The sequence below is a fragment of the Dicentrarchus labrax genome, unplaced genomic scaffold (assembly GCF_905237075.1).
Source record: "Dicentrarchus labrax unplaced genomic scaffold, dlabrax2021, whole genome shotgun sequence".
Taxonomy (NCBI): domain Eukaryota; kingdom Metazoa; phylum Chordata; class Actinopteri; family Moronidae; genus Dicentrarchus; species Dicentrarchus labrax.
Genome location: NW_026136708.1, coordinates 1,833,667 through 1,848,222, shown reverse-complemented (window position 1 = coordinate 1,848,222; position 14,556 = coordinate 1,833,667). Strand labels below are relative to the sequence as shown.

Sequence of the window (14,556 nt, the reverse complement as noted above, 5' to 3'; positions counted from 1 at the left end):
CCCTGCAGCGACTGCGGTGGAATACACCTCCAGGTCCTTCATGACGCAGTCCAACGTCGCTTCATCGATCTGAGAACCTCAGAGAGTCGAGTTTATCTGACACCCAGCATTGCCTGGAGCAAAGTGCTCCTGAAGGTGGTTCCAGTCCTGCTGCATAACAATTCTAGATCAATGGAGACCTTCGCTGTCCTAGATGATGGAGCACAACGGACCATCATTCTACCAACTGCTGTCGAGCAGCTCCAGTTGAAGGGTGAGTGTGAAACTCTCGCCCTATGCACTGTGCGGACAGATCTCACACACCTCCAGGGGTCAAAGGTCAGCTTTGAAATATCCTGCAAAGCAAACCCGCAGAAGTGCTACACGGTGCAGGGAGCATTTACTGCTTCAGGCCTAGACCTGGTGGAGCAGGCCTATCCAGTGCAGATGCTCCAAAGACGTTCACCTACGTGGGGTCCCACTGCAGTCATTCGTCAATGCCCGTCCCCTGGTGTTGCTTGGGTCAGATCATGTGCACCTTATCACCGCCACTAAGCCAATTCGCTGAGGAACAAATGGTGGACCCATAGCCATCCATACCGCCCTCAGATGGGCATTGCAAGGTACTGGCGGGTGTGCACCAGAACAGACCTCAGTGCAGCAGTGCCTCTTCACCTTGGTCACTAGCCCTGAAAACCTCCTGTATCGGAACGTGGAAAGGTTATGGCAACTTGACGTTCTGCCCTTTCGGAATGAGAAAATGGTTGTTCGCTCCCGTGAGGATCAGGAAGCCATGGACGTTCTGGAAACGAAAACACAGCGTGTTGACATTGACAGTGTTAAGCGTTATTCGACCCCCCTCTTGAGGAGGAGAGGAGCACCTAAACTCAACAGTTCCACACATGCTGTCATAGCTCACCTGAGGGCCACAGAGAAGCAGCTCCAGAAGGATCCAGAGAAGGCGGCCATCTCATCCGGGCTGGGTATGTGAAGAAACTTCTGCCGAACGAGGTAGATCAGTCTACGGAGGCATGGTATCTCCCTCATCATCTTGTGTGCCACAACAACAAGTCACGATTGGTCTTCAACTGCTGTACTAGCCTATATATTTTTTATCATCATACGGACTTAACAGGCTTCTTTTTTGACAAATTCAATGTTTTCTTGTCCCTGGCGCTTGGCCATTGTTCTATTAGACAATTTACGTGCGGAGACATATATATACTGTGTATATTTTGTGAATCTTCTGGCATGCCTTTCATTCAAGAAGGTCTTGCTCTTTCTGTCTGCAGCTGGTCTCATTAACAAGGCCCTGAGCCCCCACTGACACTGACTCGTAACTCCCACCCTGTATATATGCATTACATTAATGCACTCCCGTCTTCTGTACAGTTTTCTTATCTTTCTTATCTTTATTTATTTAGATTTTAAAAGAACTTTATTCTTTTGTGATTTGTATATTTTTGTGTGATTGTATATTTTATGCACCATTGCACCAAGACAAATTCCTCGTATGTGTAAAAACCTACCTGGCAATAAAATCTGATTCTGATTCTGATTCATCCCCGAAGCTTTGGCGACCCCTAGTGGGGGTCCCGACACCCAGGTTAGGAACCACTGATACAGGGCATCAGTGTTAAACTGTGTTGCATAACCAGTTAAAAACTCCTTGTATTTAACAATGGCTTTCTACCTTGCACAAAGGTTTGTATGTTTATTAAGATCCCCATTAGCTTCTGTATTCATCGCTGTTCTTCCTGGGGTCCACACAGTTTACATGGTGGCAAAACTATACAAATATACACACTCACATTACTTATCACAATACACTGACAACAGCACATAGTAATTAGGGATGTCGGATAATATTGGCCCTCCGATATTCACTAAAAAATGTAATATCGGGAATTATCAGTATGGGGTTTTTATAACCGATGTTTGTTCTGTAGGCTTCAGCATTTCCGAGCCTGCATGAACGCAGCATGGGATGTTTACCGGCGCGCGCTAGATGACGTATAACAACTACGCTAGACTGGTTGGTTGCTAACCGTGGCTAACAAGCAAACAATTTAAAGCTGAATGATTTTAATATTAACACAAAATAAATGCAATGCACCTTAAATATTTGACCCTGCTATGAGCTGTTCCTTAACCAAACTAACAATTGGCTTAGAGTTTACATTAGCACTCCTTCAGGTGCAGAATACAATTAAACACATTAACCAAAGCTAGTGATTAGCGTTAGCGCTCTTTTCAGTATTAATACAATGAAAGTTGAAGTTGTTCTCTTATTTTGCACAGACAGTGTTTACACTTGGAAAGCCATGTTGCATTTATGTATGCATCCAGTGGGTAGGGTGGCCATTCCTCCGGCTTTTAAATGCCCTGCCTGCAGCCGGACACTCATTTGTCCTCCTTTTGAGAAAATAACTAAAACTGTCCGCCTTCTGACACATTACCTCTTAGTTTAATACTTATTGGCTAAAAATGTGTGTCAAAATAAGTCATTTCATTGGTTACATTTTCGTGTGGTGACCTATCAACACATGGCTAATGTTAATATTCAAATGAGCCATGTGATCACTGCAGTTGCTACCACCAGGCTGTCAATCAAGCTCTCAGACAGAGAATGTTAGTTAATCTTGGTTGTTGGACTGAATTTCTGAAAATGCTCATACTCATACCTTTTATCTATCCAGATAAAAACATTAAAAACAGTTTGTGTATGATGTTTATAGACCTATGTAATCTGAATTGGAAGGGCACATTGTCATGAGCTGTATCTTGTATATTTATTATTAGCTATGTGGTATGTGTATGCACCTTTATGTAATCTGCTGGAAAAACATTCAAATTTAAAACCGGATCATACCAAACAAATATCTGCTTGCGTGTCCCCGTGTATGCAAAGTGTCCTCCTTTTTGATGTGAAGGAAATGGCCACCCTACCAGTGGGGCATCACAATAAAATGAGGCATAATGTGTTAATTCCACAATAGGAGATATGTTATGTTGTTACCTAACAGTTTTGGTGTAAAAAGCCTGCATATATCGGTATCGGGTGATATCGGTATCGGAAATTGAGAGTTGGACAATATCGGAATATCGGATATCGGCAGAAAAGCCAATATGGAGCATCCCTGATCGTAATGCACATATACTGTAAATAAAACAACAATTATAGACTTACTGTGGACAAACCCACACAAATGAAAAGAAAGAGATCACCCATGAACAACCCCCCCCCCCACACACACACACACACACTATAGAGTGCTTTTTAAATTACTTAGTTTCCTTTCAATTAAAAAGCACTCTTTGGTGTGTGTGTGTGTGTGTGTGTGTGTGTGTGTGTGTGTGTGTGTGTTCGGCAATCTGCTGTGGAGTATGGCATTACAATTGAATGCGCTTTCCGAGTTCATTTTGCGCATATACACTGTGTATTACGGTGCCGTCCCGCACCCGGAAGTGCTGCACGCTCCCGCACGCTCCCGCACTCGCCTCTCTGCCGCCTTCTCCTGGAACACAGGAGTTTAACTTCTGGCTGCGCGCGGGCAACTTATTGACGTTAACGGTTCCGTGATAATCGATTCGGGTGTAGGAAAACAGGCTCTGGTGAATTCTTTTCGCGGTACCGTGAGCCGGAGAGCGAGCAGCGCGTGTACGGACCACAGTCCCATCCCCGCCACCGTCGCACAGTGACATTGACATATCAGTACGGTAGTGTAGCGCCGCCGCCGCCGCCGCACAAGTTAATGTGAGAGCGGTAAGCTCCGGAGCGCGTTCCCCTGCAGTTCCCCCCAGCTTCAGACACAATGAGCGAATACTTCAGCCTGTCGGACTGCGACGTTATCGGCTTCGACCTGGACCACACGCTCTGCCGCTACTATCTGAAGGAGACCTCCAGGGTGAGTGTGTGTGTGTGTGTTTGTAGCGCGTGCAGCTAGCTCCAATACATAATCATACGGTGGCCGTGACGCTTCGATCCGCAACACATCTGGATTAAAAATAGCACGGAGCAGCCAATGCGCTCCACGGCCGCTGTGCTGCAGGGACAGCCTACATTGTGCTGAAAATGTGTGTGTGTGTGTGTGTGTGTGTGTGTGTGTGTGAGGGGATGCGATGCTCCTGATGCTGCAGTCGCTCTGTGTGACTCACAGGTTGAACGTTGGCGGTGATGATCATACATGTCTCTAAATCGTGTAAACCGAGGCCTGCTGGGAACAGCACAGTGCACTGCTATCACTGGGAGCTACAGTCACACACTGGAGCTGGATTCTGTGACACCGAGAGACAAGACAGAAATCAGTGTTTAATCCCAGCCAATCATTATGGATTATCAGGCCTGAGTTCATTTATTCTGTCCCATGCGTGGCCCCTGTATGTGTGCTCATCCTGTCGGTGCAGTAGCTGAGGAGAGGGAGACACAGAAAGCTAGCCCAATAAAGAAATTCTCATTTGACTACTAATGAGATTTCTTTCACTAGTTGGTTGATAATTGACACACTCCCTGTCCCTATGCAGGAACACCCATACAAATGAAGATTCTAACTTTCCACTAATGAGCCGCTTGTTCCCCTTAAACACTTGATTGAATTTAAAGCTGCTCTGATCAATGTTTTTTCTATTAACAATTGTATCTAATGACTGTGCAATGTTGCAGGTACCAGGTAACACAGACTCATTTTGTGCCAGTATGGATGTGAAATAGGTATTAAATTGCACTCATAATGGTCTTCAAATGGTCTTTCAAAGTCCGAAATTGAATCTGTTGAAACCTGCAGAAATCCTGTGAATATTTCTCTGAGTCTGTTGGATGTGTAAATAGGAAGATGTTAGCCAACATGTCTGCCAAAACAAGGGTATAGGATGATAAAATGTCAATATTGTGTTTACAGCTTGTATATGTTGGTCTGCTGATGTCACTGTTGCACACTTTAAACCATAGAAGGAGGAACTGATGGGGAAAGTCGCCCTGTGCAGTGTTGGGTTGGAATAAAAACCAGTGTATGTGTTGCATTCGCTGACACGCGGCTGTTGTCCTTTGCATTATGACTGTGCAGTCAGTTTGTGATGTTATCTCCTCATTGCTTTTTGCAGCTCATCTATGAGAGCTTTGCCAGGTATCTGGTGGAGCATAAAGGCTATGACAAGGACCTGCTGAACCTAACCCCCGCTACCTGGGATTTCTGGTGAGTCAGCGGCAGCAGTTCCCCCAGCCTAGGGGGAACTAAAGAGGTATAATGAATACCTCATTATCTTTCAGGGATATTAAGACTGTATTCATCAAATACTTGTGGTTAAAAATGACTGTGACTCACAGTGTACTAACCTTCAGGAGCTGAAGGATTGCAAGCGTTCCTTGAGTCTGGCTTTTTCATTACAGTATTAGTTTTAGTTCAAGCTTTAAACACACAGAGACGTATTACTGAACATACTGGATGTAGGCTATATGTACACATGTATGCACACATATTCTATACAAGCAGCAGCAATTAACTTTAATACAAATATTGTCATATTCACTGAAACTTTCCCTATATCCTGACAGTAGAACATGAGACAGATAATGTGTGAAACAATCAGGTTCCTCTGGCTCCTCCTAGTGCTCCTAATGGAAGTATCCACCAGGTCTGAACAAAAACAGTCAGTCAGCTGGGCTCTTCTGGACAGCACCGGAAAACAAAACACACATAATGATATGTTGCTATGGCGATGTCATATTGTTTATAAAGGATGGAATAAAGATATTAAATAAAACTATTTTGTTATTATTATTTTATGTAATTTATTAATTATTATCGTTCCATTGTCCATGTTTGGTCCTTGTCTGAGGGAGCTACGTAACATTTTAAATACCGTTGCAGAGAACAGTATAAAGGTTTACCAGATTTCTCAGCTGGCCTCACCTAAGTTGACCGTGCTGCTCATGACCTCCAGTTTACCTCAGTCCATGTAAAGGCAGCGTAATTCATAACACTGTGTCTACAATACCTTGATATACAGATCTAAGTTCTTGCTTTTATGGAATGAAATACAAGAAAACTAGTATCTTATATATATAGTATAATTATAAAATGCAGTAACGTATACAATAAGTAATAAAGATGGTATATAAACAAGCTTTAGTCTACACTTTGATAGCTAGGTTTAGTTAGTTTTGACATGAAAAAGACCTACATAATACGTATACGTGGAGTATAAGATAGGTGAAGCGTTATCATTTGAGATTTAAGGTTGAATGAGTTTGAATGTAATTATTATCATAAAGTAATCCATTACACTTCTATAGAGCAAAAGCACATGTTGGGTGAAGGGCACACTCCCCCTAAAATATCCCCAAATACTGTAGGAATACTTAAGAGACAAAGACATGCAAAAACGAACTGTAAACTAGGGGTGTAAGAAAATATTTAAAATATCAATATTTTGTTTTGTAATATGATATTTGTTAAAAACAATGTATAGATTTTTGTGTTTAAACTAGGAATAAACCAATCTTTACCAACCAGTTGTTTTTCCTATTTAGGGCCAATACAGATACTGATTATTATTGAAAAAAATGAAGAAAACACATGTTGAACACATGAATGTATCATTAATTATAATCCAATCATATAGTATATATGATATTGAAATGGGCCATTCTGCACTTTTACTTTTTGTACTTTAAGTACATTTTGATGCTAATACTAGATTTAAGAATATATTGAATCGTAACCCCTGTATCGTGATCCCTATCTTATCACCAGATTCTTGCCAATACACAGCTCTATTGTAAACACGCAATTCCTTTATTGAGAGTTATGGTGCTGTTCAAGGTGCACAGTTCGGTGTCACTTACACCTGGCCACCCCTTCCTAAGGGCTTGCTGTGTCCCCCCTCCCCCAAATCATAGCAAATCCTAACTGACACCTAAGCCTTACTTTGTCACACTGCTTATAACTTGTATTGTCTGCTCGCCTGTAAGGGTGGATGTTTTCCCGTCCACACACAGCTTAAATCATCAGTTAAAGTCAGCCTTATCAATAAGAGCATGTACAAATAGTTTTGGAGTTGTTTGAAAGGCTTATTTCTTCAATTTCTTCTATTGTCAACCGAATTTTGATGGCAAACAAGTGTATTGCCAAAAATATTTATTTGATTTTTACATGTTATGTCAGCTAAAATAATCTGCAGTGGAAGTAAATGTCAACAGGCCTTGTTCATTCTGTTCATGCTGTGAATTTTGTGTCCAGTTTTAAAGGGCTAGTGGTGGATCTGGAAGATGGAAACCTTGTGAAGCTGGCTGAAGATGGAACTGTCCTGCGGTATGTCTTAGCTGCATGAAATGTATTTGAGTTGCCTCCCAGGACATCTCTTAAGTCCCTTTTGTCAAAGTTTTCTTTGTTTTCACAGGCCTTTAAAGTGAAATAATAAAAAGTAATAATAAAAGTTTTATTTCTGGCTTGATTAGAGCGACACATGGAACCAATGACCTCAGCACAGAAGAGATCATCAAACATTATGGTCCAAAGAGGGAGTGGAAGCACTTCAACAGCCTCAATACCTCCTTCACAAGATCTGGTAACATGTTTATATCCATCTTTATTACCTTTGCTGTTGGCTTTTAAGTTGGCTAATGTGCATTATTTGGAATTTTTCTCACATCATCCGTCACTAGATGTCACTAATTTACTTATCTTTTGTTTTGGTCTTTGCAGCAAAATACTATTTCTATGACAACTACTTTGATCTACCTGGGGCTCTCCTTTGTGGAAGAGTTGTGGACATGCTACATAAGGTAATGTTTGATAAGGTACAGTTTCATATTAGTGGTTGAGATGTTCGTATATTAATATATCACTTTCTGTTTTTGTGTATAGCGAGGAAATGAGGTGAATTCCGACTTTTGGAAAGACATGGTTGCTGCCATCGACCACAATTACAACACATCTGCATTCAAAGGTACGCCTTTTATTCCAAAGCAGCACACATCTGAGTTAATTGCTTATTCCTTGACTTCCATCCATACTGTAAAGAAGAACAACACACACACACACACACACACACACACACACACACACACACACACACACACACACACACACACAACACACTGGATATTTTTCTTTTTCAAACTAGAACTTTTATTCTGTGTTTTGGTCAGTAAGTGGTACATAACTTAACACATCCAATGGGACATAGTTGTTTTGAAAGAAGAAATGCAGTTTGAATTTCTCATTCTGTGTTGTTTTGCTGATCACAGTGCTTGTGAGAATGTGCTGATCTCTAATAACATATAGTACAACAGTTTTGCGTGTCTTTTTATGTATATTACAGGAAAATTCTTAAACAACAGACATTAATAAAAACAAACAAAAATAAAAGACATGCTGTAAATGTTACAGGCAGTTGTAAAGCACCACTTGAGATATCTTCCAATATTGTTTAATGTTTCTTAAAATTGCAAAGGCACACGGTGAACTAGGGAAAGGGATCAATTTCAACCATATATTCCAAAATTTTACTACGCATTGATACTTCTGTCAGTCGAGTAGTTTGTTAGCAAATTGAAGAAGTTTTCATTATTGTATTGATTCAAACGAGGCAGTTAAACTTATAAAAATGACAACCATATTTATATTTAATCTACAATCTCAATTTGGATTTTTGTAAACTGATCTATTTCTCTGAGTAATTCAATGTTTTGTAAGGTTTTGAGGTTTATTTGGATTTGTGAAATCACGTTGAGGCAATCAAGAACCCAGAGAAAGAGCAGTGAACATTATCTGCTGCGAATATACCATTACTCTCCTCATCAGGGACCTGAATATAGACTCTGTCACTGGGATGCAGCATAAGAACAGCACTGCCTGACATCTGATCCAGGAAGCCCTTGTTGTACTCATCATAGGTGAAAACAACTGGTTCCTCATTTTTGTAGAGGGCCACCAGTGCGTTGGCACCATTGACATGGATATGATAGCTGAAATAGTAGAGGCCTGGGATCTGGCAGGTAAACACACCACTTTGGGGGTCATAATGGTGCTCTCCATTGTACAGAACCTGGTTGAACTGAATAGGGCTTCCAGCTGGAGGGTAGGCTCTGGTCAGCACAGCACTGAAGGCAGACATGGGGGCCTTCATCATCTCATGAGACATCACAACCTCGTGGGACTTGATTGGCATGCTCTTCTCATGGTGGTAAACCACCTCTCCTGGTGGACCAGGTGGACCAGGAGGACCAGCGGGGCCTGGGAGACCATCGTGACCTCTAGTACCTGGAATTCCAGGTGGACCCTGAGGACCAGAAACTCCCTTAGCTGTCAATCCAGCTGGGCCAGGTGGGCCTGGAAGACCTGGATGGCCCTTAAACCCTTGGGGACCTGCTGGACCAGGGGGGCCAGATGGTCCCATGGGTCCTGGCCTTCCGCTCTCGCCACTTTTTCCTGGTGAGCCTGGCATGCCTGTGTGTCCTTTTAGTCCTGGGGCTCCATTTGAACCTGGAAGTCCTGGGGAACCAGTATGGCCTTGTGAACCCTTTGGACCCTGAGCACCATTATGACCTGAGACTCCTGCAGGACCTACTGCCCCAGGGGTACCTGGTTTTCCAGTGAAACCTTGAGCTCCCTGCTCACCTTTGGTTCCCCTTGGGCCTGGTGCACCTACCATACCAGTGTCGCCTTTGGGTCCTTGGGGGCCTGCCTCACCCTGGAATCCTCTTGCACCCTGTGGACCAGCTGGGCCAATGGGACCAGGAGCACCTGGTTGACCAGTAAAACCAGTTGGGCCGGGCTCTCCTTTCTGACCAGTGGTTCCTGAAGTACCGGGGGATCCCCTGCTACCTGGTATTCCTGGTTCACCTGTTTTGCCAACACCTGGCATGCCAGGGGAGCCGGGCTGACCAGCAGGACCCTGTGGACCTTTAGCCCCCATTGGTCCAGGCATACCTGGTGTACCATTCTGGCCTGGTTTCCCTGGTGCTCCTGTGCCTGGAGCCCCTGTGTGACCCTTTGCACCTGGCATACCCATTGCCCCAGGACTACCATCTCTGCCTGGCATGCCACTCTTGCCAGGTTCTCCAGGATAGCCAGGCGCACCAGGTTTACCAACTCCAGGTTTGCCTGGCATACCAGATGGGCCCATTGGTCCAACCTGGCCTGGTGGTCCTTGAACCCCAGGAACTCCAATACCTCTCTCTCCTTTTATGCCAGGAAGTCCAGGAATACCAGGATGTCCCTTCAAACCGGCCTCTCCTCTTGGTCCCATTGCCCCAGGGAAACCAGCAGGTCCAGGTTTTCCAACAGAAGAAAGTCCAGCAGGTCCAGGTGTTCCAGGTGTACCAGGTGCACCTCTGGGACCCATTTGTCCACCCGGGCCAGGAGGACCTCTCTCACCTGGGATACCAGGGACACCTGGTTTTCCATTGCCACCTGGGGAACCAGGTTTACCTGCTTGAGAGTAGCCAGGGGGTCCGGGTGGTCCTGCTGGGCCTTGTGGTCCAGTGTGTCCAACACCACTCTTTCCAGGAGGTCCAGGTGGTCCCATTGGTCCTGGCTCACCTGGAGGACCTTGAGGACCGGGGTGGCCTTCAACAGCTAGGGAATACATAAATACAGGTGATAAGTATTCAGGTAATAGGATGCACATCATAATGGGTTAGATCACTTTGGTTTAGATAGAGATTTATAGTGGCATGTAGTAACCTGTCTGAACTGAAAACTTGTACTGAATGATGAACTTTAATGTAAAAAGGGTACTGCACAGTATTCCAATGATGTTGTAGATGGATATAGAAAATACACATACCAGCACACAATTTCCTTATTTCTCCCCAAGGTAATGAAAAACTGAAATGGAGTCTAAACGATCAAGAGATTGCTTCATTTTGAAGATTGTCTCTCCACATTCTTTAAATCCTTGTGCATTTTCAGTGCATTAAGTAAGATACTTCCTTGGTCCTTAGGTTAAACCCAAGGTTTGGTATTCTCCAAAAGACCACAACCTGACTTAAACGACTACTCCCTATGATTGTAGGGCGGTTATGGGGACAGCACACCCTTTTCCCCAGGATTGTCTTCACAGTACCACTGGTATGAGGTGATGTTCTCACCAAGCTAATGTCTGCTGGCATGGGACCCAGGACACCAGCTTCTGTGCATCTCAGTTCCTTTTGCCCACACTATACTGCACCCTTTAATTTCCTGCCCTGGTCATGGCTTTAAATGTATAGTTAGTGGTCTGCAAGTTGTCAGCATCACCTTGATGCATTTTCTGCCACATAGAGTAGATTTTATGGGCAAGGTCAAATCAGTGCATATGCTCTAAATTTGTCAGTTTGTTATTTTACTGGAGGGTATTTCTCACTCATCTATATTTATCACTAAAGTCAACATACAAATAAACTTAAAGCCAACATGTGGCAGTGGAGACATTGTTTTTTAACTTGCTTTTTTTAGTATCATTTTTTTATTTTTATGCTATTTATTGATTTAACAGACGAGAGATGACAGCAAATGAGGGGTTTTATTTGTGACTGCTTACAAAAAGGAAAATGAATGTTGTAATTTTATGTATTCTGCTAGTTAAGTTACAGCTAATTTACATAGTGCAAACGTGACATTGAATGTGTCTTTAAATTCTATGTAATAAGTCACAATGGAAAATGTAAACATTATATTTCCAAGCATACGTATATATGAATGGGTAACTATATTAAGAATATAGGTACCATTTAAGTATTGCAATAAAAGGAATAAACAACTATCAGGGCTTTAAGAGTAAAAAGGCTTGAACAGTAGAGTCCAGGAACTATCCTAATTTCTGAACTGTGCACAAGGAGCATCTCTGATAAAATTGCTGTCACACTGCTTATCCTTTATACACTGTAATTCTGGATGCATCATTGCCAAAAGAGAACTATGACCTGTCAAAGAATCAAATCCAATAGTGCTGGCCTCTCTTTTCAGATGTTTGGTGTGTTTTGAGACAATGTTTTGACAGGGCTGTCATTTTCAAGCCACATAAAGCCATGCCTGAAACCCCACAGGGGATATTTGTGCCAGAACTGGACTTTTTGGCAGCCAGAAACACCACAAAGTGGAGGTGATGATATTGGCCAACAGTAGCTGACCCGGGAGCTGAACCACGTGTGACCTGTTAACACTGCAAAGTACTATTCTGCTTGGATTCAATTTAGTACTTATATCCATCCTCAGTTTGGTTGCCTTCACTATATGTTTATTCTGTAGTTTTTTTCATCCTCTGTAGTGGAAAAACTATAGAGTGAAGCTTCACTAAATTTGCTGTGTTTTTTTTGTTAGATTTACAGTTCAAAAGCATTTCTCTGCATTCTGTGTTGCTTTTTTGTTTTGTTTTTTCATTCTAATTGTGCAATGTTATTTTAATACCACAAAGCAGTATGTTAGGGCGTGCCCGCAACGTGGTAACAACATCTGTTTTGGAGATTCGTCAAATTTGAGCTCTCTTTGTCGACTTTACCATTCTATTTATATGTGGAGGCACACAGTGAAACCACATCAGAACCTCTTCAAAACAAAACTGGAGGAAAACAGAAACCTTAACTATCAAATGCAGAATTTGAATCATTGTTTAGTTGGGATATAAAGTATAGTGTCATACATCATCCTGGCAGTTACATCATGACCACTGCTTTGGGTTTTTTTTTTATGACACATGCAAAAGTGACTGTTGCCTTCTTAAACCTTTATTTATTGAGAACGCAAGTGCTCTTTTACACCCCACCTCACAGTTATATACAGTTATACACATTCACAGCAGTTCGGCCAGTTCAACCACAGCCCTCTGCTCTGAGCCAATGAGACGTTGCGCAGGACCTGCTGGGTGTGCACCTTGAGGCTAGTTAATGGCGGCGTTTGGGGCAGCCTCATTACTGATATGTATGAGCCGACAGTCTGCCGGGTTGCAATAAGAGGTCAGGGTACTGATGGTAATGATGATTAAGGTAATGACTTGCAGTTAATTAAGATATGTTGCAGTAAGGTGGTGTATTTTCCAGAGTTTGTAGGTTATCATGGTTTCAGGATGAGTGGTTCAAGTCATGGCCTTGATTTCAATAAATTCTATATTTCACTTGTGGATTGCTTTAAAGCATGTTTACCGTGTGCCTGCTCCGTTGCTACACGTTATAATTAAAAATCTACAAGCATATGTCCTATAATTTCCACCTTAAATGTAACTTAAGGTGTCATCTGGAGCTGTTTTTCAGTTGCATTTGTCTAAATTTGTTATAATTGTTGAACAAAAACAGATGGATTACGAAGCTGATGTGGTCTGAAAGCAGTTTTACTGCGTAGCCTGCAGTGATTTGAAATGAACAATGGGCTTGGCTGGAGCTGAATTATTATAGATGCAGGCATCTTTTCTACCCCTGCTTATTTCCCCCAGACGAATCTGAACCATCTGTATTTGTGTTAATTGCAGCGTATCCCGTTATCACTACATTGTCGGCATTGTTATTACCCTGGTGAGTAGAGACGTGTGGGACTCACCATGACTCTTCACGGGGTAGGGAGTCTTGCTCACTTTTGGCACATGGTAGTACCTCTCGGGGGTCGCCTCAGCCAAAGCTAGGAGGACGAGGAGAACGCTTGTCACCCTCAGGTCCATCTTGTGAAGCTAAACCTGCAAAGACAGAATCACGAGTTCATGAGAAGTGTTTTTGCTGTCGTCGTCTTGAATGGCAATCAGCAACCAAAAGACAGCAAAGATAATGTAAGAGTGGCACGGCACCTGTGCCGCTGCACATCACTGACACTTGACACTGAAAGTCAAGTGCAGGGTGGTTGGTGCATCAGTGAGGAGATAACTACAAATAATTGTCAGACAGTTTTGCTCTCCTGAACTGAGCAGCTGCTGTGAAAAGTATCCACCTCTACCCAACTATGTAATCAAAAACTTGTTGCTTTCTCTCCCGAGGTCCCCCTCAATTAGGCCATTTCTTTCTCATTTAATCTAAAAAAAAAAAACCAAAACAAAAAAAAACAGTCACAGGCACAAAATCCCTCCCAGTGTAAACCCAACCACAGCACATGGCTCATTGCACTTGTAATGCCAGCAACAGTCAGTGCTCCAACAGCAGCCCTGCCCTCAGTGAGAGCCAGGCTGCAGCCGGGAAACCACTGCATGCACTGACCTGAAATCAGAAAAATGCTACCTTACCGGGACGGTTTACGCTCCAAAGAAACAGTAGCGGGGGTAGGGGGGTGGTCCGGGAGGCTGCTGTCCTGGCGCGGTGCTGTTATATCCTTAGTTGCGGAGTCTGCCCGTCTGAGTGGCAGCTGCTGCTTCCCAGGGCACTGGGCTCAAGGTATTTATACCGAGAAGGGCTCCAGCATCGTGGAGGATCTACCTCGCGTGGAAGGCCCTCCCTGCTCTGATGTCATCTTTAATGACGGGTGCCATGTCCTCAGGAGGCCTGTCACTTCAGGGTCCTCCCTCTCCTCCCTTGTCTCTCCTCTCTCTCTTCATCTGGTTCTGTCTGTGTGGAGCAGCAGTGAGGGGATTCCTGTCAAATCCCCTCTTAGGTGACATTTCCATAAGTTAGTTTCTTGA

General features: G+C 43.2%; 2 protein-coding genes across 2 annotated transcripts in view; one reads left to right on the top strand and one right to left on the bottom strand.

The window, feature by feature from the left end:
- The first annotated feature begins 3,466 nt into the window (after positions 1 to 3,466).
- nt5dc1 (5'-nucleotidase domain containing 1) overlaps positions 3,467 to 14,556 on the top strand; it is a 66,354-nt gene continuing 55,264 nt past the window's right edge. Inside the window, exons 1-6 of the mRNA XM_051409936.1 lie at positions 3,467 to 3,887; positions 5,080 to 5,171; positions 7,218 to 7,289; positions 7,436 to 7,545; positions 7,683 to 7,762; positions 7,845 to 7,926. Of these exons, the coding sequence (XP_051265896.1) occupies positions 3,795 to 3,887; positions 5,080 to 5,171; positions 7,218 to 7,289; positions 7,436 to 7,545; positions 7,683 to 7,762; positions 7,845 to 7,926 (529 nt within the window). The 5' untranslated portion in view covers positions 3,467 to 3,794. The remainder of the gene's footprint in view (positions 3,888 to 5,079; positions 5,172 to 7,217; positions 7,290 to 7,435; positions 7,546 to 7,682; positions 7,763 to 7,844; positions 7,927 to 14,556) is intronic.
- On the bottom strand, positions 8,085 to 14,316 carry col10a1b (collagen, type X, alpha 1b). Its single transcript, XM_051409905.1, has 3 exons — positions 14,164 to 14,316; positions 13,494 to 13,626; positions 8,085 to 10,559 (listed from the first exon to the last, which is right to left on the bottom strand). The coding sequence occupies exons 2-3, from the start codon at positions 13,609 to 13,611 to the stop codon at positions 8,704 to 8,706; spliced, it is 1,974 nt and encodes a 657-aa protein (XP_051265865.1). The 5' UTR covers positions 13,612 to 13,626; positions 14,164 to 14,316; the 3' UTR covers positions 8,085 to 8,703.

Excerpts from the sequence above, each read along its gene's own strand:
- col10a1b (XM_051409905.1), bottom strand. The coding sequence starts at position 13,611 with ATGGACCTGAGGGTGACAAGCGTTCTCCTCGTCCTCCTAGCTTTGGCT. Across the intron at positions 10,560-13,493 it reads CTACCCCGTGAAGAGTCATG|CTGTTGAAGGCCACCCCGGT; the intron begins GTGAGTCCCACA and ends TGTATTCCCTAG.